At 38.7% G+C, this 21,842-nt stretch overlaps 1 protein-coding gene and 1 long non-coding RNA gene across 2 annotated transcripts; both read right to left on the bottom strand.

Moving 5' to 3' along the window:
* Positions 1-220: 220 nt before the first annotated feature.
* LOC112086689 (disease resistance-like protein DSC2) lies at positions 221-815 on the bottom strand. Its single transcript, XM_024155761.1, is given in 1 exon segment — positions 221-815. A coding segment is annotated over 1 exon segment (513 nt). The 5' UTR covers positions 801-815; the 3' UTR covers positions 221-287.
* Positions 816-16,062: 15,247 nt separating this feature from the next.
* On the bottom strand, positions 16,063-17,276 carry LOC18018393. The gene is made up of 5 exons (XR_002899643.1): positions 17,136-17,276; positions 16,997-17,056; positions 16,594-16,899; positions 16,428-16,512; positions 16,063-16,247 (listed from the first exon to the last, which is right to left on the bottom strand). It is a non-coding gene; the product is annotated as an uncharacterized LOC18018393 (long non-coding RNA).
* Between the last annotated feature and the right edge of the window lie 4,566 nt (positions 17,277-21,842).

The raw sequence follows: 21,842 nt of genomic DNA, 5'->3' as shown, positions 1-21,842 counted from the left end.
AACGCGCTGTATTGAAAATCACAAGAGAGTTGGTCATATAAAACTCTAGCAGTGGTCGTCTTACCAATCCCAGCAGGACCCAAAATCCCAAGCATCTTAACTTCATCTGATTGTAGGCTCAGCAACGAATTTATCTCTGTGATACGAGCTTCTATACCAACAAAATCATCAAAATCCCTTGATGGGGTAAAATCCAACACACCCATAACATCTGAGGCAATTTTGTTGATCAAATCAGCTTCATTGTCCAAAAAAAAAAAAGATGACTCCACTAAAAAAATGGTTAGTCAAGAAGAAAGATACAAAATATGCAAGTGATAGAACAAATTGCGAGAGTGGTAACCGGCTATACTTGCGACATCCTTAAGAGCTTGGCTCCATCTCTGCTTCACCTCTTTGGTTTTCCCAACACATGTTTTCTCAAAGGCCTTTCCGACATCTCCTGTCTGCTTCCTCACATCAGATGGATCAACATCATAGAAAATAGTCATCACTGTTTGTTGATTCTCTTCCTTGCACTTTATGATTTCCACTAGTTCATCCAAACACCAGCTCGAAGAAGCGTAGTTACTCGAAAGCAAGACAATCGCAACCCTTGATTCTCTGATCGCTAGTATTAGCTCAGGACCGATAGATTGGCCTCGCTTTATCTCATTATCAATAAAGGGTGTGATTCCCTTGCTTTTGAACTATTTCATAATATGACTGAGGAAGGTTCTGCGGACGTCTAATCCACAGAAGCTCGGGAAGACTTGGTGCGTCCAATTGCGATTCAAAGATGAAGAAGAGGAAGAAGCCATGAATAAGATCACGAAGAAACTGTAGAGGAAAGCACAACGCAATCAGCAAGCAAGAGGAAAAGAGACGACTACATAGATAGCATACGTTGACTCTTTAGCTAGAGAGAACGATCCATAGATGCTTCGTTTGTGCAAGAAATCTGTTAATACTAGTGGAACAGATATTAGAAGAAATGTATAAATAACAATCTAGAAACTCACCTAGAGTTTGAACTTAAGAAGAATAAGCCTAGAAGGTGAAAGAAAGTAGAATAAGCACCTTAAAAGCTAGGATTCAGGGGAAGATAAGAACAATGGCGTATGAAAAGAAAAGAGAGAGATAAGAGAATCATAGCCACCAAAGTTGGTTATTCAAATGGTCTAAATGTAAAGTCTTAAACGCGTGACGAAAGTAATAAATCAGAAATAATTATTATGTCTGCAATTATTAACTACACAAGTCTCCAGACCCCGCCAAATCGTAGAAGAAATAAAGATAATTTTTTAATTATTTAAAAGTAATTATAAATGAGTTCGTACATAAAAAGTGATGATACATAAAAACAAACTAGTAAATTTGCCCGTGAACAAGTTACAAACGTAAATTTTACAAACATTTGCATTTATTTTTGTGCATGATTTGTTTTATGTATTACATTTGTTTTTTTTGGAATATTTATTACATTTTATTACATATTAATGGTTGTATATGTTGTTGTATTTTTTTAATATGTTTTCTAATCATTATATTCATCTTTTGATTATTTGTTGTTAGTATAGAATTGATGTATTTTTACGTTTTTAAATAACGAAGATTATATTTTGTTCTAGGTTTTTATTCTAAAACAGAGTTGTTGTAATGTTTACCTACGTTAATAAGGTTATCTTTTTGTTTTACATAATTGGTTTGCATCTTTGCCCATCATTTAATTAAATACAATTTGTAATAATAAGAGACTCTTTAAAAATCATAATTTTTTTAAATAATTAATTGGTTTGTATCTTTACCCATCACATCATAATTCAAGTGCTGAACTTCTTGCTTTTCAACGCTATTGTTCAACCAAACCTTACACACAACCGGAATACCTTATTCCCTTGAGACACAAATAAAAATAAAAAGTTGAAGATTAGAAACACATAACCCAAGTAATTCTTCTTGATCTGAATCTTTGGAAGGCATCCAATCTACCATTCCCTTTAGTTTCCTCACTACATGAATCATCATCGTCAGTCTGACTTTTGTGTTTCCTTCCATGGTGTGAAGTTTATGTCGTTTCTCCAATGAGCCAATGGCTTCTTCTACATGTTTTTTTGTAAAATCATCATGGATCGATTGGCAGAATTATTTATCTTTGACTTCTTCTTCTTATTATTTTGGAAGACTTATCACTTGACGTCACATTTCCCAAACGCCATTGCATATCCCTCGATATAGAATGAGTGACCTTGCTTCCTAGAAAGATATAAAAGAAACAATATTCATATATATGTAATATCAGATTATAGAGAACAGAGTTAACAAAGAAAAGTTATAGGAGTGACTTGGGAAGTCCCGACATCAACAGGAAAGTCATCAGTCCCTTATTCTTGAAGCAGATTCTTTTCTTTTTTAGTTTCCCGGGGGGTCGCTCCCAAACTTATGCTTCTAAATCGTTTGAGAGGCAAAGAGAGAGAATCCATCAAGAAAATTGATCTATTACACTCCAAAATCATTAAAGACGATATTTTGAATAAATGATCCTCATGAAAACCATCATCAAACAACAACATTTTGAAGACAGGGTTCTCGCCATAACCATCAAAGCAAGCCACAACAGAACCTAACGTAGTTCATTCTCATGTTAAGGATTATGTTTTCACAAAGAAATTGTTCTATGTTAAATCTCGTAGTCTCGAATTCAAACCCATGGTCGAAACACCACGTGGATTGATGCATCCCTTCTTGTATATATGGTCCAATGTCTTAAAATATGACAAAACCTTGACATATATAATCTCGATCTAAAATGTTCTAGTTGATGTACATTCATAGGGTTATCCCCAATTTTAAGGTTAAACAGGTTTGCAGCTGACTTTGAGGCATGGCTTCTATGCGCATTCCATTTTTGGTCTGATAAGCCATCTTTTCAATATTTATGTATTCATGAAAATCATCACTCACAAAGCTTTTCCTTTTAGTTAAATAATAATAAAAAAAACATATATACAACATGATATGCAAGGCATATACAATATTTTTTTAGGTTATGCTTTCATATGTATCACCTCCTACAATAAACAATGTTGAATGAATGCTTTCTTGTATAATTGCAAAAGTATACTAAAGGCTTTCGTTATGGTGTGTTTATGTATAGTCATAAACCATAAATCTTCACGGAGATGTTTAAAGCTTAATCCTAGCTATTTTCAGTGACATCCTTTACAGTCCTTCGAGATCAGTTTAAAAATAGACAAAACTTATAGAGATCTTTGCAGCCATCATCTTTACAAACTTCAACTCTTAGTCATCGTCTCCCTCCTATATGATAAAACAAAACAACATTTAACACAATCAAAATATTCGATCAATTATAAACATTTTAAAATACTCAAACAGCAATCCAACATACAAGCAACCACATCAAATCTATTTTACTCGTAGATTCCATCGCAAGATAAATGAGGAGATGAATAAAACAAGAGAATATGTATAATACTCCAGATCTAGAACAGTAAGCGGAGTTATAAATGAAAACATATTGAATGATACACAAATCTAAGAACAAATAACAAAAAAAAAAATTTTTAAGGACACAGACCTAAAGCTAGGAAAGACCGAAACAAAACAAAAATTATAAGAGGGGTATATATAGATTAATGTCTATGTCTACGCTAGGGTTTTGATATGTTTCACAATTTTTTTGAAGTTAGTTATGGAAAATAGCTCATCGTTGCCACACAATCTAACTTACATGTTTGGTCGATTGTGAGTTTTATACCCTAAAGAATATGATAACGTTTTAATAAGTAGTTAGATAGTCTATTAAAAAATTTATCAGTTTATTATATTATAAACCATCTAAAATCAAAATTAATGGAACTGGTTTTCGATTTTCTCTGAAGCGGTATGTTTTAAATGAAATGTACACATCATGAAATAAGAACCACTCAAAAATTACACTTACCTGAAAAATAGGGCAATAAGGACTTTTTGCAGACGAAACTCATTGTGAAACTGACACGTAAGAAAAACTCTATGAAACTCGCGAAAGCGAATGTATGGGATTATTACAAATAGAGAATGTGAAAGGTGGCGCGGAAGCAATGTCTCTTCTTTTTTTTGGTCGAACTGTGATTCTCATTAATCAATCAACATAATACAATAGAGCTTTGAGAGCGTCTTTAGCAAAAGTGTCAGCCTCGACATTATTTGAACGAGGGACAAAGTGAAAAGAAATCAATGAGAAAGATAACACCAGAAAGCGTATATCGTTAACAAAGGCATGAATCTCTGTATGTGTTTCCTGCAAACTGATGAGATTCATTACGATTTGAGAGTCCGATAGGACCTGCAAAATATTGTAACATGCATCAATAGTGGATATCAAAGCTTCTCTGAGAGCCCATGCTTCTGCAGCAAGTGCAGATGATACAAACTGGCACAATGCAGAGTGTTGCAGCAGTCTCTCTTTCTCCGAGGATAGAAAATTAACCCCATACTTCAGCTTCCTGAGTCTGCGTGCCAAGCTGCGTCAACATTGCAGATGACGCTGAGTGTGTGAGGATGAGGAGACGTTGTCAACTGTGGTGCATGTGGTCTTTGAAGGGAGCTTTGCGCTTCTTGCCATGCCGTTGCTTCTCCTAGATCTTTGGTGATCAAGTCCCTTGCTGAATAAACCGTGTTCAAAAAAATTCAATAGTTTTTAGCTGCCCATAAGTTCCAGCAGATCCAAGCGGGGAAGGAGGTAGTTGAGATTCCGGTCGGAGAGAGGCTTAAAAGCGACGAGATGAAAGCGAGGAAGTCCAGGCACAAGACCGTATTTAAGTGAGGGCGAGCCTTGAGCGGAGCTAGGTCCCAAACTTCTCTGGTGAACTGGCAGTCTCTCAGTACGTGGGTGATTGTTTCAGGATTCCCGCAGATCTGACATCCAAAGTCAACTTGTATACCGCGGCAAACTAACTCAACTCCGATGGGGAGGGCTTCCACTGCCGCTCTCCAAAGAAATTGCTTAATTTTTGGCATTGTTCGGAGATTTCAAATGTTTCTTTGCAAATTAAATCTTCGCTGTCGTTCTGGGATGGATTCAGAGATTAATATGCCATAACCGGAATGAACAGAATACTTTCCGTGTTTTTGAGGGAGCCATACCAATCTCTCCGATGAGCATGAGGAGCTCACCAGTAACAAGTGGATATGGTGCACATATTCCGGGAGTACCTCCTGAGTCCTTTGCTAGTTCCAAGTCTGTTGATCGTGATCGAGGAGGTCAGCCACTCGAAGGTCGACGAGAGAAGAGGCGGGGGCCAAATGGTCTGAGCGGGGCCTCCGTGCTGAGCCAAAGATCGTTCCAAACGCTGATGGATTTACTGTTACCGATTAACCAACCAATGCCTTTTCGAAGAATTTCTCTCCCTGTCATGATGCTCCTCCAGCCGTGAGACGGATTCGTGGGCAGGGTACATTCCATGAAGGGACTAGTGGAGCAATATTTGCCCAGTAACACTCGAGAAGCCAACACCTAAGGGTGTGAAATGAGGCGCTGATAACACCGTATTTTGACCACTTTTATGGATCATAATGATGTTTTATGCAGGTGTTTTAACTCTGTTTCAATGGTTTTTAAAGTGTTTTCAATGTTTTAGAATTTCAAAAGACTTCTCAGGAAACTTGGACAAAAGACATGCAATTTGGAACAAATGAGCAAATTTGGATAAATACAGACCGTCAGAAGTATGGCAAGCGATGAAGACTTTCTCACCGTCGGATCACCCCCAAAAGTTGAGACAACATAGAGGATACAACCATCTTTCCAAAGCACTTGGTTTGGAGACAAACCAACGGTTAATGCAATAAAGACAGAAAATGCAGTCTCGTAAGATAGCACAAGTCGGGACCGTGTCCAAATCATAGTTCCCCGCGGGTAGAAGCACCGTGACTGCGGCCAGATAACGTTCACTTCCTAGATGACTTAATTAAATCCCAAGTCGATTCCCTTTGTTATTTTTGAAGCCTTAAGTGTCGAGGACAACTCCAGAAGGCAAAAGTTATAAATACCCCCTTTAGGTCATTCCTAAGGGTGGAGAGAGTCTGTGTACAAGTTTTACAAAAGCCCTAGAGAGTAGCAATCGATTCCGAAGGAGGAGCCGCCGAGGGAGAGCATCATCACGCCTCCACCTGCAACTCTGTTCTTCGTTTTTCTTCTTTATTCTTTTTAATTTTCAGCAATCTCAATACGTTCATGATGCTTTATTACAATATGTTTGAGTAGTTTCCCAGTTGGGTTTAATAGGGCTTTTTCAAAGGCAATTTCGTGTGTCTCATCTATGAAACGATAGATTTATGATTTATAATCATCTAGGCGTTCTTCGTTTACCTTTATTCTTACTGTGTGATTCTCTGCTGGCCACTTAGAATTCGATCTAGATAAGATTTGTTGCGAAATCTTTCATTGATTGTCTGACCTAGGGTGAAACGAGCAATTCTACTATAGGAGTGGAAACCTACCTATAGATGAGTTGTGAATGTTGATGAGTCTTGTTCAAACTATTGCTTATACTCCCTTCCAGGATCAGAGTGGAAACCTACTGGTCAGGATTGCGAGAGATAGTTGTTTAGTGCTGCGAAAGTAGGATATTCATACTTCGTGCCTCGAGTTCTAAAACATACATAGTCGATTATCTTTATCATTTACTTATTTTCGTCAAAGATTTAGTCCATGAATCCCTGCGATACCCTTGAGCCCAGCGTTTGTTTTCCATTGTTTACAGTCTTTGACTTTCATTCGATTTTTACCTGCTTTCACTTGCTTTCATTTTCAATTGCTTTTTACTTGCTTTTTAGTTTAGATTTAGTGATACCCAAAACCAAAAACCCAAACTGTTTAGTTCATTCTGATTTAAACACTAGCGTAAATTCGTACTGAAACAACTAAGTCTCTGTGGATCGATAACCTAAGTACTACAACACACATTTGTGCACTTGCAGCAGACATTTTGAGATTATAAATTTAAAACCTAAAGCTTAGTAAAACAAACACCCCGCTTTTGCCGCATCAGGCGCACCCCTAATTTTGCAAGCAAGGAGTCGTTGAACATCTCGATATCTCGAAATCCCAACCCTCCTGCATTTTTGAGACTGTAAGCTTAGTCCATGATACCCAAGACATTTTCGGAATGTCTGCTTGATCATCCCAGCAAAATCTCGTGAGCACTGATATGATTTGTTTGCATAGGGATCTTGGGAGATTGAAGTAAGACATAGTGTGTGCTGGCATAGCTGATGGGCCTTAAGGTTGCAGATCTTTTGCAAGCCCATTGGTCCAAAGTTTAAATTTATAAAACCCTAATGTCTGAAAGTGCACAGATGTATGTTGTAGGACTTAGGGTATCGATTCACATGGAAGATGTCTAATCATCAAAGAAACACCAAACTGGGAGAGTAAAAAAGTCATAAACTGATGGGGTTTTGGAGTTTTTGGATACGGATCCTAAACTAAATTTAATCTAAAATTTACGGGAGATGAAATGCAATGCAAATGAGTTTCTAAAATAATATCTCAAGGGTGTTCGACTCAAACTATAGACTCTAAACTCATAGTGGGTGATTTAGACTTTTTCGGTTTACTTTAATCGATGTCAAAGCATTTCCAATTAGCTTTCGGGAGATTTATCCTTATATATCTTCTGGGATCTGCATGGAACTGAAATATATATGTGTATAATTAACCAACTCTCGCCATCTTAATCAACTAATCACTTAAATCAAGCAATTAACTCTCGCTCTCATGCCAAGAATAATATCATGCATTAACTATTGAATTCTTTTGCTCACATCTTCTCTATACGTAGCTCTCGACTCCTGTAGCGACTATGTTCTTCTGAAGCTAGGTATGGATGATCTGATACAACATTCTCGTGGCTCTGATCTATCCTAGGCTCAGAGAATAGGTCACGAATCTACTCTCATGCAATATGAACAACTTAGAAGAGATGAGATCCAGAATATGATTTAGAAACTTAGAAATCCTAATCGAACATATATGCCTATCGATGACTCTGAGACAGATCTACATGATGCAAGGAATGATAAAATACATGAAAGAATGCATAAGATGAAACAGAAAATTTAATTAGATAAACTGGAGATAAAACAATGGATCTAGGGAAGAATCCCCTTCTCCATCGCCTAACCTTACAAAAACAAAGTTTGGTGGCTCAAAAACTCATTACAGGAGCACACGCCCGTTTAGGACTGCTAAGAAATATATTTATAGGTCCTAAGGTATTCCAGGTCTCATTTAAGGCTTCTCTGAAGAGAAATGACGAAATAGGCTTTGATGTTGGGCCTTGTGGCTCGGAAATGGTCCACCGGGGGTGAGAGTCTTCCGGGGCAGGTAGAATGCTTGTTTGCCGCGGGTGAGAATCTTCCGGGACTGGTGAATTGGCCAACTTGTTCTCCATGTATCTTTTGATTGCACCGTTGAATCTTCCTGATGTAAAGTGCTATGGAAAGCTGGTTTTTTCCTCTTGAATTCTTCAAATTTGAGCTGGATCAGTCGGTTAGAAAGTCTTCATTTGAGGCTAAACTTCTGACGGTCTGACTCTGAGCTGAAAATATGGATTTCTTCCATTTTACCATCATTTTCCCTAAGTTTCTGAAAAGAGCCTTGAAACTACAAACACAGAGAAATCATAATAAAGTTCCTAAAACTAATTAAAACCTTTGAAAAAGTATTTGAAATCAATGGTAAAAATGGGTACAAATACGGTGTTATCAACTCTCCCAGACTTAGACTTTGTTTATCCTCAAACAAAACAAGATCCAATCTGGAAATATATCATCAACTGAAATCGCAGGGAACTCAAAAATACCAGCAATCATACTTCTAGACCTTAATTATGGACAATGCATCAATCAGATCAAGTCTAGAAAATTCTCACTAAAATACAAACATAACTAGTCTGTTAATCTGTCATGCAAAAATACACATACTTAGAACTAACTTCTAGTCAACTAGCTCTTAACATTCATTAAAGGTTTCAGTGATTCTCATCAAAAGGATATTAAACCAAGCATTCAAGGCTAGGTATCAAAAAGCTTTTTAGTGGTGAGGCTTGGTGTGTTTAGGATTACATTTTCCTGGAGAGACATGATATTATGCAAAACAGCAAGAGATGATGGATCTGTTGATGTCCATAGTTTCCAGTCACATTCTCCTTGCTTCAAGATTTCTAATCTCCTTTCTTCAGGTTCTCCTTATAACTCCCCTAGACTTGAATTTTTTTGTCCAGGTTGTGACTCCATAACTCCTTAAATGAATACTTATTGCCTTTGCTCAAATGATTTCAGCTTCTAGGAATCTCTAGGCTATTGGTTTCCTTTGCTTTCTTTATTTTTCGTTTTTTTTGGGAAATGAAAAATAGTTTTTGATTTAGAGTCTTAGGAGCACGAAATTTACCTTTTAGATTGAGCTTTCTGAGGCATCATGAGGTTTGCTGAGGTTGCATGGTACACTTCCTTCCCGGTTTCATTCAGTCCTTCTCTTGAGTGCCTTAAAACTATGTTGTTCCTCCCTCTCTGCGTTTTTGCACATATCTATTGACATAGACTTAGAAGAGAATGCATGAGGTTTGAGGGTAAGGTACCAGCTAAAAATGAACTGGCCATCTAGGACAACAAAAAGTGGTAACAATAAGGTAAAGATGTTCTAGATGTATATCATGATGCCTTCTTAAAACTATTGATAAGAAAATTAGATGTCAAGATTAGGTTCAAGTAAAATGAGCTAGTATATCCTGTCAGAAAACATCTCCATGAATAAAAGTCTTCTGGTGGGATTTCGTAGTGTAGGTATTCTATCTACCGCCTAGTCTAGTACTAAACCTTGAAAGAGATTTTAAGAATGATTGGTGTAGAAGCAGACAGGTTGGTTATCATCATCAATTTTGTCATTATTCCCTTGAAAACACTTTTTGAAACTCAAAAGACTTTTGAAAAGTTTTAAGAAAACCAAAAAAAAAAATTAAAAATTAAGAAAAATGCAGAATGCAAGGGCTCATGCAAGAAAAAATGGTTAGAAAGGGATGAAATCCTCCTCTAGACTTAAATCACAGTGCCCCCAGTGTGAAATAAATCAGGCAAGGATGAGAAATATAGTATGTGAAAATTTAAAAGATAAGGGAAAAGAAAACTTACCTGGTGTTGGTGATGGGTTGTGAGGTAGTTGTGGAGGTGGTAGGATAGTGAATGATGGATGGTGGTGGATGTGGAGTGGTGCTTGATCAAATTGGGTCTGATTTGAATCAAGGTAGAAATGGAAGTGGCTAAGGATGGTCGAACTGATGATGGTCGCGGGCCAAGGTGTCGCAGCCATGGCAAAACTCTTACTGGCTGCAGCTGAACCTCTCTCGGCCGCGGTCAGCTCCTTTTCTTCTCTTTTTTATTTAGATGCATACTAAGACCTGTATAAAATAAGAAAAACAAAACTTCAATAGAAAAAGAAAGTTAAACAGAAACAAATAAGTACCTAAATGGGTTACCTCCCATCAAGCGCTTTGGTTTATAGTCTTTAGCTAAACTTTGCAAAGAAAAAGACTTAGTTTAAGTAGGATCTTGTCCTAAGACAAGTCTTCTTCGAAATCCCTCTGTTCTCTCTTACAGGTTCTTCATCACTCCATAGTTCTTCTGGTTCAAATGCCTGAGCTTTCTGCTTTCCTCCTTTGCTCTTAAGTGGTGTAGCTTCATAGAAGATGTCCTTGTCGATATTTTCAAAAGAAACTCTCCGTTTTGGCCAATCCATGATGGTTCCAGCAGTTGCTAAGAAAGGCCATCCAAGGATAACTGGATATGAGTCATCTTTGGTCTTCACTATGTAGAGATCGACAAGTGCTATGCAATCTCCAATCTTTAGAGGAATGTCTCAGGCTATCCCTCTTGGAGTTGCACTTGAATCATCTGCTAAGCTAATCTTTGTCCTGGTACTTGAAATGTGCTTAATGCCAAGTCTCAAAGCAGTAGCTTTGGACATCATGTTAATGCAAAATCCAGAATCACAAAGAATATTGAGAAATCTTTCACCTCTAATGTCACAAGAGATAAGAAATTGACATTTGTCTTGAACTTTGTGCAGAGATTGAACTGGTCTATCTTCTTGGGCGTGTGTGAACAAGTCTTTCATCTCTTGGATAGATTCTTTGCTGTCACAGAAAAAGTGGCCGATCATATAGTCTCGACATACTTTGGCAAACGAGATTCCTTCGGGCAGACTCTGAACTACTTGATTGAACTCTTCAAGTTTCTCTTTGCTGATATTTTTTGTGTAATCACTGGCTTCTTGGGGATCTTTGAGATGGATCCTGTAAACAGCTGCATCAGGGGTGATCTAGGAAAAGATAGATACCTGGCTCTTCTGAAATAGGTTTGAATGTTCTCCTTGGTCTCCTTGCTGTATCTGAAGAAGACTTGAAGGCAGCCTTGCTTCCAGATGTCATCGAATCCGAGGTAGAGAGGAATGGACTTCACAAATTTGTTGAACTCGATCAGTCTTTCTTTGGATATGCTCTTGGTTATTGATTATGAGTTGTCATCAGATGAATTATCCCCAAGGTTTGCATCTTTAACAAACAGACCATACTCTTCATCTTCTGAGAATTGTTCTTGGTACTCATTCTCACAAGTGTAAACCATGTTGCAAGGTGCATAAGTGTTGGACTCCTCCTTTTCTTTTGATGCTTGTGCAGTGATTGAGAAGTAAGCTTAATAAAACAACCTAGATCTGGTCACAAGGAGTCGGTCTTCAGTTGAACAGATTTCAGAGAGAAGTTGAAAGCTCTCCAAGTCTGAAAAAGCAAGCTTGGCCGCGGTTGAAAAGCTCTGGGCCGAGGTGGAAGTGGTCCTTGCCGCGGGTGAGAGCGTCGCAGTCGCGGTCAGCTCCTTCCGGTTCACCATGCTTGCTTCTTCATTCTCTTCTTCCCCATTATTGTTCTCTTGCTTCCAGTGGTTGTCAGACACGTCTTGGGTATCCAAATTATTGGTTCCAGTGTTCAGATCATACTCCTTATGATCTTTAGAAAGTTTTTCAACTTTCTCTTCTACTTCATCTAAAGCATAGACAACTTTATCTAAAGTAGCATCAAGCTCTTCTATCTTGTTTTCAACCTTAGCTACGCCTTGCCACAGCTCCAACGTGTAGTCGTAGGTTTGGTTCTTGCTTTCATTCAGCTCCTTATCCAAGTCATCGATCTTGAAAGTTAGGGTTTGCAGTTCCCTTTCACTTTGTCAAATGTTGAACTTGTTCTTCCCTTGCTCTTCTTCGACAAACTCCATCCTCTGGTTCAACACTTCATTGTCTTTGGTTCTCTGATCCTCTAGTGTCTTCACGTGCTCAGAGAGGTCATCAAATCTCTTGTTAAGGTCGATGGTGATGGCATCTATTCTTGTTTGCAAGACAGCTTCAATGAGGGCTTGGGAAGCAAGGATCTAATTCAGCTTGGCTTCCAATCGATTAAGCAGGATGTTAAGTCGATTAATCTCATAGTTTTGGTGCAGAATCTGATGAGGTAAGGGATGAGATGGTCGACGGTTCACCAGGTGTGGCGAATAGGGTTCATCTCGGTAGATTGGAGTTTGCGAGTCTCCAAGGTGGTGGTTCGGATGACTTGGCCGAACCGGATGATCGGAATCACGCCTGAATGTTGATTCACATGCGCAAGGAGCTTCACACAGGTTGCAAAAATTTCGCTCGGGATTACGGTTTCTTCTTGAATGATCCATACTTCAAGGAAATCTGAAATTAGGGCAAATAGAAAAAAGAATAAGAAAATAAAAAGTTAGGGTGTTTATGAGTTTGGTTTACTTCCTATATTGTTTTGGCAGAAACTCGACATATATATAGTCTTCTGCGGCTTCAACCTCTTGGGTTTAGACCTCCAGCGACTAAAATCTTCCTCGACAACGGCGCCAAAAACTTTGATGGGCCTCATGGTCGCAGTTCTTTTGCAAGCCCATTGGTCTGGAGTTTTAAATTTATAAAACCCTAATGTGTGAAAGTGCACAGATGTACGTTGTAAGACTTAGGGTGTCGATCCATAAAGAAGAAGTCTAATCTGCAAGGAAACAGCAAACTGGGAGAGTAAGCAAAGTCATAAACTCATGGGGGTTTGGAGTTTTTGGTTACAGATCCTAAACTAAACCTAATCAAATATTTACGGGAAATAAAATACAATGCAAATGAGTTGCTAAAAGAATATCTCAAGGGTGTTCGACTCAAACTATAGACTCTAGAGTCATAGTTAGGGATTTAGAATTCTCTGATTTACTCTAATCGATGTCAAAGCATTTTTAATTAGCTTTCAGGCAATTTATCCTTATCTATCTTCTGGGATCTGAATGGAAGTGGAATAGACATGTGTATGATTAACCAACTCTCGCTATCTTAATCAACTAATCACTTAAATCTGGTAATTAACTCCCGATCTCATGTCAGGAATAAGATCATGCATTAACTATTGAATTCATTTGCTCGCATCTTCTCTACAGGTAGCTCTCGGCTCATGTAGCGATTATGTTCTTCTGAAGCTAGGTATGGATGATCTGATACAGCACTCTCGTGGCTCTGATCGATCCTAGGCTCAGAGAATAGGTCATGAATCTACTCTCATGCAATATGAATAACTTAGAAGATATGAGATCCAGAATATGGTTTAGAAACTTAGAAATCCTAATCGAACATATATGTCTATCGATGACTCTTTAGAAACTTCACTCTCTGTGACAGATCTACATGATGCAAGGAATGATAAAAGACATGAAAGGATGCATAATATAAAACAGACAAGTTAATTAGATAAAGTAGAGATAGAACAATGGATCCAGGGAAGAATCCACTTCTCCATCGCCTAACCCTAGAAAAAGAAAGTTTGGTTTCTCAAAAACTCATTACAGGAGCACACACCCGTTTAGAACTGCTAAGAAATGTATTTATAGGTCCTAAAGTCTTCCAGGTCTCATTTAGGACTTCTCTGAAGAGAAATAACGAAATAGGATTTGATGTTGGGCCTTGTGGCTCGGAAATGGTCCACCGGGGGTGAGAGTCTTCCGAGGCAGGTAGAATGCTTGTTTGTCGCGGGTGAGAGTCTTCTGGGACTGGTGAATTTGGCCAGTTTGGCCAACGTTGGATCTTCCTGATGTAAAGTGCTATAGAAATTTGATTGTCTCCTCTTGAATGTTTCCAAATTTGAACTGAATCGGATGGTGAGAAAGTCTTCATTTGAGGCTAAACTTCTGACTGTCTGACTCTGAGCTGAAAATATAAATTTCTTCGATTTTGCCATCATTTTTTCTAACTTTTCTGAAAAGAGTCTTAAAACTACAAACACAGAGAAATCATAATACAAGTTCCTAAAACTAATTAAAACCTTTGAAAAAGCATTTGAAATCAATGGTGCAAATGGGTATAGCGGCAAGAACAGACTTGAGAAGGACTTGTTTTCCTGCAGCAGAAAGAAAACGTGAGGCCCAGGTGTTGGATCTTTTCCGGATACGGTCCACCAATCCCGCAAAGATATCTCCTAATGCTATTAATAACCAATACTCTTGTAGTGAAATCCTATTTTATCCGATCATACGCCTTGCTCATGCCCGTTTTAACCACCATGAAGCAGCATTTTTTCACCTCGGATGTCCGCATACATAATGTAGCGTCTCGTGGGTGATAAGCACATAATCCGAAATGACTCTGTTTGGGACAAAAGCTAACTGATTTTCTGATATAAGGAGCGGGAGGGTAGCTTGCAAGCGTTTAGTGACAACCTCTGCTACAATCTTGTAGTAGACGTTCCATAAAGCTATCGGGTGATAGTCTGCCACCTTCCTGGGTCCTGATACTTTCGGGATTAGACGAAAATGGTCTCATTTTGCCGAGCGGGAAAAGCGCCAGACGTGAAAAAACTCTTGGATTTCTTTCGCAACATCCTGTCTTATGATAGGCCAGTAAGTGTGAAAGAAACCAGCAGAGAATCCATCTGGTCCCGGAGCTTTAATCAGATGAATGCTTTTAACCGTAACATAGATTTCCTCCAAATCGAGAATCCGTGTAAGGCTACGATTCAAATTTTCGGTGACCAGTGGAAGGAGTACCTCATCTAGAGACCAGGATTAGCGGTGGACTGCAAGGAGAAGATGTTCTGTAAGTAATCAGAGATTATACGGGTGAAATCTTGTTCCTCATGATAAGCCACCCCGTCTGAGTCCTCCAAGACTGTAAATCGATCAAGTTTGTCTGTTGTGGGTAACTGTATGAAAATATCATGTGCTCCTGTCATTGATGCTTATGAATATTAAGGATGCGTCTAGCAGCTATCCATTGAAACCGAGGAGTTTTCGCCGAGAAGAAAATCGAGGACTTACTAAGGTTTATGCATTGTCTGGAGACGGCTTTATAACGCTTGAGTATCGATGCCAAAGTAGTACAGCTATCCCTGTCTGATTTGCAGAAGAACATGGTATCGTTCGCGAACAGAAGATGATTTACCAGGGGGAGGGGGGGCTGTTTCTCGACACTCGAATACCATGCAGTAAACCTTATTCTTGAGCCTTGTGACACATATCTGCTAAAACTTCGGTATAGAAGATAAACAGGTATGGAGAAAGGAGATCTCCCTGACGGAGGCCGTAGGATGGAAGACCATTTCCTGAGGTCCTCCGTTAATCAAGAAGGAGTATGAGACCGATGTGACACATTCCATGGTCCAAGTGATCCATGTGGCATGAAATCCCAATTTCGCCAAGACTGCTTTAAAAAAACATTACAGGAAAAACGGGCTTTAATAGCGGCTGAAAATTGCTATCTAACGATATAATAGCATTTAGTTAAGCGCTCTATCATCACCCGCGATAATAAGTCTGGCACATTAGATAGAGGTTTTGGACATTGCTATCGATTCAACATTAAATATAGCACATTTTTGTCTACAATCGTATATAATACAATAGCATATTGTATTCTCACAGCATTCTGGGTGGATAACAGTTTTTTATTATGCTACACTTGTTCTTTCTTATCAGGTTGCACTTGTTCTTGCGGCAAAAAAATGACATTTATTGATATTCAAAGTATTACAAAGGTCAAAGTATTACAAAAGACCTAAATCACAAATATACACAAGTATCTAGTTAGAAGATAAATTTGGATGCAGTCACAACTTCCAATCAACAGCAACTGTTGTACCTCCCAGATCATGAGTGTGCCATCAGATCCTCCATTAAATCTAAAATCACAAAATAGAAAGCTTTAGAGAATGATAGATCAACTTACGCATGTATAAATTTCCTATTTTTCCATATCTCTCAGAATCGTTGTATGAGATAAGTCAATGAATGTTCATGTTTTCTACAGCTATTAGAAACAATTCTCAAAAATAAAAACACACTAAAGCAAATTGGATTACCTTTGAAATCTAATTCAGAGACTGATGGAGGGATTAGAGCAATAAAAATCCTCATCACTTTTTTTACAGGCTATCTCATCTCTTCCTGTAACAAATATAAGCTCTTAAACAAATATTATTGGAGTAACTAATTTCTTATTAGAGTCAAAAAATCCATGAAACCAACCTTTGGTGTATCCACTTTTACTTCAAATATTGTGTTCCCTAGAAAGTGTTCACCTTTCACAGGGTTCTATTAGTAGTCAAAAATATCAAACTGTAAAAAGATTTGCAGATCGAACTATGAAAAAAGTGTAATACCAATAAAACAGCAAAATCCACTCAAAACCTCTGAACAAAACTACGGAATCGGATAAGGGTTTCGTAAAAACTCTCAATGTTGTTTCAGCGATCTATGAAAGATGGTAATTTGTCCTTTTTTATAAAAACACCCAAACACTTCAACACCAAAACTGTTTTGGCGAAACAAGTCCTGCACAAAATTAAATAACTCATAACAAATTAGATTCCTTCTGTAAAAGATACCCACAGAAGATAAAGAAGAAAGAGATAGAGAGTAAAGCCCATACCTTTTAGGTCTTAAGACCATAGAAACGGATGAAACCTCTGCTTTTATTGTTGATTGTGTTCTTCAAAAGACAGAACCCAAAAAGATGTAAGTGACAAACAATGGAAAATAAAAGTATCCAGAGAAAAATTACAAAGCACCTAAAGGAAATCAAAGGCATGGATTTAAGAAGACGCAGATCTTGAGATGGGAAAAATCGAGGCGGCAGAAGATGAAGAATCCGCGGAGGAAGCAGGATTCGATACAGTGAGAGAGAGTAGGATTTAATTTGGAGAAGGAGAGTTGATGCGAGCTAGGGTAGCTATCACAAAATATTTTAAAATTTATAAATCTTAGTGTCTGCAAGTGCACAACTATGCATTGTAGTACTTAGGGTGTCGATCCACAGAGAGTTGTCTTTTTTTGCTGAAACTTCAAACTGGATTAGTAATCGAAGTCAAAGACCAATGTGGGTTTTTTGTGGGGTTTTGGTGTCACAATTTCTACTAAGCTAAACAAGAAATAATAATAGTTCAAAACAAAGATAAAAAACGTGCTGGGCATTAGGGTTCATCTCTAGGACACAAGGAATCTAGGTAAGGATTTTCTATGATTCTGAAATTAGGATAGACACTTGTAAGATTAACCAACTCTCGTCACCCTAATCATCTAATCACTCATTCATGGCAATTAACTCTCGCTCTCATGCCAAAACAAGATCATACATTTTAGCTCGGAATCCATCTCGACCTACGTATCCTCCGTAGGTAGCTTTCGTCTCCTACTACGGTGACGTCCATAAGATTCAGTTCAAGCAACCCAGATACAACACTCTCGTGGCTCGGATTTAACCTAGGATCGGACACTGGTTAGCTACTCCAGCATTACCGCATTGAGATTTGGATGAATGGGAGAATCATTTAAAATCGAAATCTTTTAACCTAAAAAACTTGAATGTCATCGGTCTTGGGGTCCTTTTTCGATGGCCCTCTTCACCCAGCAAGGTGACTACTCAGACGTGGCTGAGCTTGACAACATCATCAATTGTTTTGAAACATAAAAGAAGTAAAGTAAAATAAATTGCATAAACTGAATAGATAGATGAAAAGAAACAGCAAAGGTTCAAGAGAAGAATCTCTATCTCCCTAATCTAAACCTAAGAAACAAAAGTTGGGTGCCTCTCTATCAAGGGGAAAGGAGCACACACGAAATAGGGTTTCTAAAATACATATTTATAGGCCTCCAAGTGTTTCTGGTCGTCCTTAGGGCTTTTTTTGCAGAGAGAATGAGTTGGGCTTGAAAATAGACTATTAGACTGAAAATGGGCTTGTTGCAGAATGAGGCTTCTCCAAGTCTGTTGCATGCTGGCCCACCGTGTGTGAAGGCTCTGAGGCGTATCCAGGATGTTGTTCACCGTGTTCACAAGCTCCTGGACCGCGGTGGTTCGTCTATGATGCCCAAACTTCATTCTTCCTCTTGCTTCTTTCACGAGACTGCAGAACATGTCTTCAGTAAATTGGAAATAACTTATGATCCAACCGTTAGATTGCTTTAATTCCACTTGCATTGGAAAGCTGGTTGTGTCTTCTATCTTTTGTCCAAATTTGAGCTTGATCGGAGACGGTGATAAGATCTTCATCGGATGTGAAACATCTGATGGTCCGAAATTGGCCAAAAGTAGTTTTTTCTCCAATTTGCATTGTTTTTGCTTAAGTAACCTGAAAAGTCTTTTAAAACTCCAAAACATGGAAAACACTTATAAAACCTTTAAAAGTGATTGAAAACACCTGCATAAGATAGTAAAAGTGATCTATAAATATGGTCAAAATCAGGTGTTATCAAGAGTCGGATTTACCAGAAATCTATAACGAGTGAGAGAGGGTCTTGCTCGCCATCAATGATAGATCTCATAGCTCAAGAGGCGATGCTCTCTCACAACTTTTTCACATGCACAACATATTATAGCATTTAAAATTTTAGAAACGCTACATAAAAGTCAGAACTAAGTCATTTATAGCACAAATACATAAAAGGCTATCTTCTAATGCTATTAATAACCAAAATTCTTGTAGTGTAAATCCTATTCTATCCGTTCATACGCCTTGCTCATTTCCGTTTTAACAGCCATGAAGCAGCATTTTTTCGCCTCAGATGTCCGCAGATAATGTAGCATCTCGTAGGTGATAAGCACATTATCTGAAATGGCTCTGTTTGGGACAAAAGCTAACTGATTTTCTGATATAAGGAGCGGGAGGGTAGCTTGCAAGCGTTTAGTGACAACCTTTGCTACAATCTTGTAGTAGACGTTCCATAAAGCTACTGGTGATTGTTTGCCACCTTCCTGGGTCCTGACACTTTCGAGATTAGACGAACATGGTCTCATTTTTCCGTGCGGGAAAAGCGCCAGACGTGAAAAATTCTTGGATTTCTTTCGCAACATCCTGTCTTATGATAGGCCAGTAAGTGTGAAAGAAACCAGCATAGAATCTGTCCGGTCCCGGAGCTTTAATCAGATGAATGCTTTTAACCGCAACATAGATTTCCTCTGAGTTGAGAATCCGCGTAAGGCTATGATTCATATTGTCGGTGACCAGTGGAAGGAGTACCTCATCTAGAAGACCAGGATTAGCGGTGGACTGCAAGGAGAAGATGTTCTGTAAGTAATCAGAGATTATACGGGCGAAATCTTGTTCCTCATGATAAGACACCCCGTCTGAGTCCTCCAAGACTGTAAATCGATCAAGTTTGTCTGTTGTGGGTAACTGTATGAAAATATCTTGTGCTCCTATCACTGCTCTGCAGCCAAAGGATCTGACTCCTTTGTTTCCAGAACTGCTCTTCCTTTTTGTACACTTTCTCCAATATCGCTTGAATTTACCGATTGTTAATATATAATATCACATTAAGGGGTAAAACAGTAATATTCGAATCAAAAGACTCGTTTTATTAGAAGATAATTCAGAAAAATACAATTTGAGTTAAGGTCGTCGTAGTTTTGACGACCTCGTTAACAAATGGAGAACTCGAAATAAAATGACGATCTCAAAATTCTTCAGAGGTCTCTCTTTGCTCTTGATTTGCTGATGGCTCGAATGAATGAAATCCTCCTCTATTTATACGAATCTTAAGGCGGTTTGAGAAGGATTTCCCTTTTCTTTTTTGATGTGGGTTTTAATATTTTTCCTTTACGATATTTCCGAAAATCCTCTGTAAAATTTGGGAAGGTCAGCCAATTTCGTGAAACTAGGCTTTAATGGGCCTTCCAGAAAGTCTTATGTCGGTCTACCCGATTTAACCTCGATTCAAATCTTCGTAAACCAAGGTCTCTCCGGACCGGTCTCGATTAATACAGGGTTAAACCGGGGATGTGAAGTACACCACCAACACCGATTAGTTCTGGGTTGGGTGTTTCTGCTGAGAGAGCTACCTCAAGCTCAGTTTGTGCTTCAAGGATGAGCTTAGCACTGTTCATGTTTTGATCTTTAGTCCATCGTATGATTCCTAGCTGCCATCAGAAATCTTGGCAATCACAGATTGGCGATCATCTTTATTCCAAACACGTCCTATAAGGTCCATTATTTCATTCTTTTCTCGAAGTCTATTGTCAAAGCGAAATATATTTTTGTGCTTAACTCTAGAATCGTCTAGGAATGTGACCAAAGGACGGTGATCGGCTACTTCATATCGTAAGTATTCTCATGGAGACAAAAACCATGATGAGTTTGTTTTCAATATATGTCAGTGGATGGATTACAGTGCTTTAGATGCATTGAAAACCATATCCGGGAAAAGATTGCATCTTAATTTCCTAAAGCATCGAACTGTAAAGGAGTTCTAAGTTCTTGACAGTTCTAAATGGTTGTAATCATTGAGATGAATATGGTTTTCTGAAAACCATCAAACCCTTACAAGTAGAAGGTACTAAAACTTTAGAGATAGAGGGAACAAGAGCCTCTCTAGAATCCTCATTACGAGGTACAACAAACGAAGAAAAAGCCTTAGATTTCTTTGCTGGAGGATGTTTGAGCGATGCTGACTCTCTTCCGCGAAAATCTTTTTTTCGTCGCTACTCGTTGCTTTGAACTGCCTCCTTTGAGTGGGATGTGCGGGAATAACTTCTTCGATGCAGAGGCCATGAGGCTTTTAGCAATCGATTTAGCTGAAGCTTTAGTTTGTCTGCGTCTTGGAATAGTCTTTTTTGCTGTTGTTCCCAATTGTTGCTTGACAGGTACTGTCCGAGGTCCTAGTCTAAAAGCCGTCGGTATCCTTTCTCCATTCAGCGGAGGCAGATCCGGAATAGTTGCTTTAGATGAGGCTTCAGAGTTGGAGTTGTGTCGATGGAATTTATCGCGGGGTTGAGAGAGCTTACCAAGCGGCAATATAGCTTCATCTTCTCGTATCGGGATCCCAAAAGGTCGTCATCTTCGACCCAATCCTTTTCAGCTTCAGTGTTTGAGGTGTGAAGAGATTAGGCTTCGCGAGCGTGAGGAATTGAGACTTGTTCCAGAGCAGACTTACATTTGCGGCTGCTCAAAGCTTCCACAAGCTCAACTTTGCGAGAGTGATTGGTCTTGGAGTGAGAACGGGTAAATTCATCACGACGAGGATTGCTTGAGTGGTCTTGAGTCTCTTCTTCTTCTTGTTCAGCTCTATGTGGAGGGGATCTTTGAGGAACATAAGAGTCTCTGTTCAAGGTCAAAGCATTGTTGGAGGAGCGAGCACCATTAGGAGATCGACTCCTATAGGTGTCGAGACGATGAGCAGGAGCTTCTATTTGTTTCGACTTCCTAGGTGAGGAGTGACGACGATACTCCCTGTAAGAAGAATTATGTCTGTAATACGGAGTTTTATTGCGTAGAGGATGGCTC

Source organism: Eutrema salsugineum, unplaced genomic scaffold, assembly GCF_000478725.1.
Source record: "Eutrema salsugineum unplaced genomic scaffold, Eutsalg1_0 scaffold_2, whole genome shotgun sequence".
Taxonomy (NCBI): Eukaryota; Viridiplantae; Streptophyta; class Magnoliopsida; order Brassicales; family Brassicaceae; genus Eutrema; species Eutrema salsugineum.
This window is presented reverse-complemented; position numbering and strand designations above follow the sequence as displayed.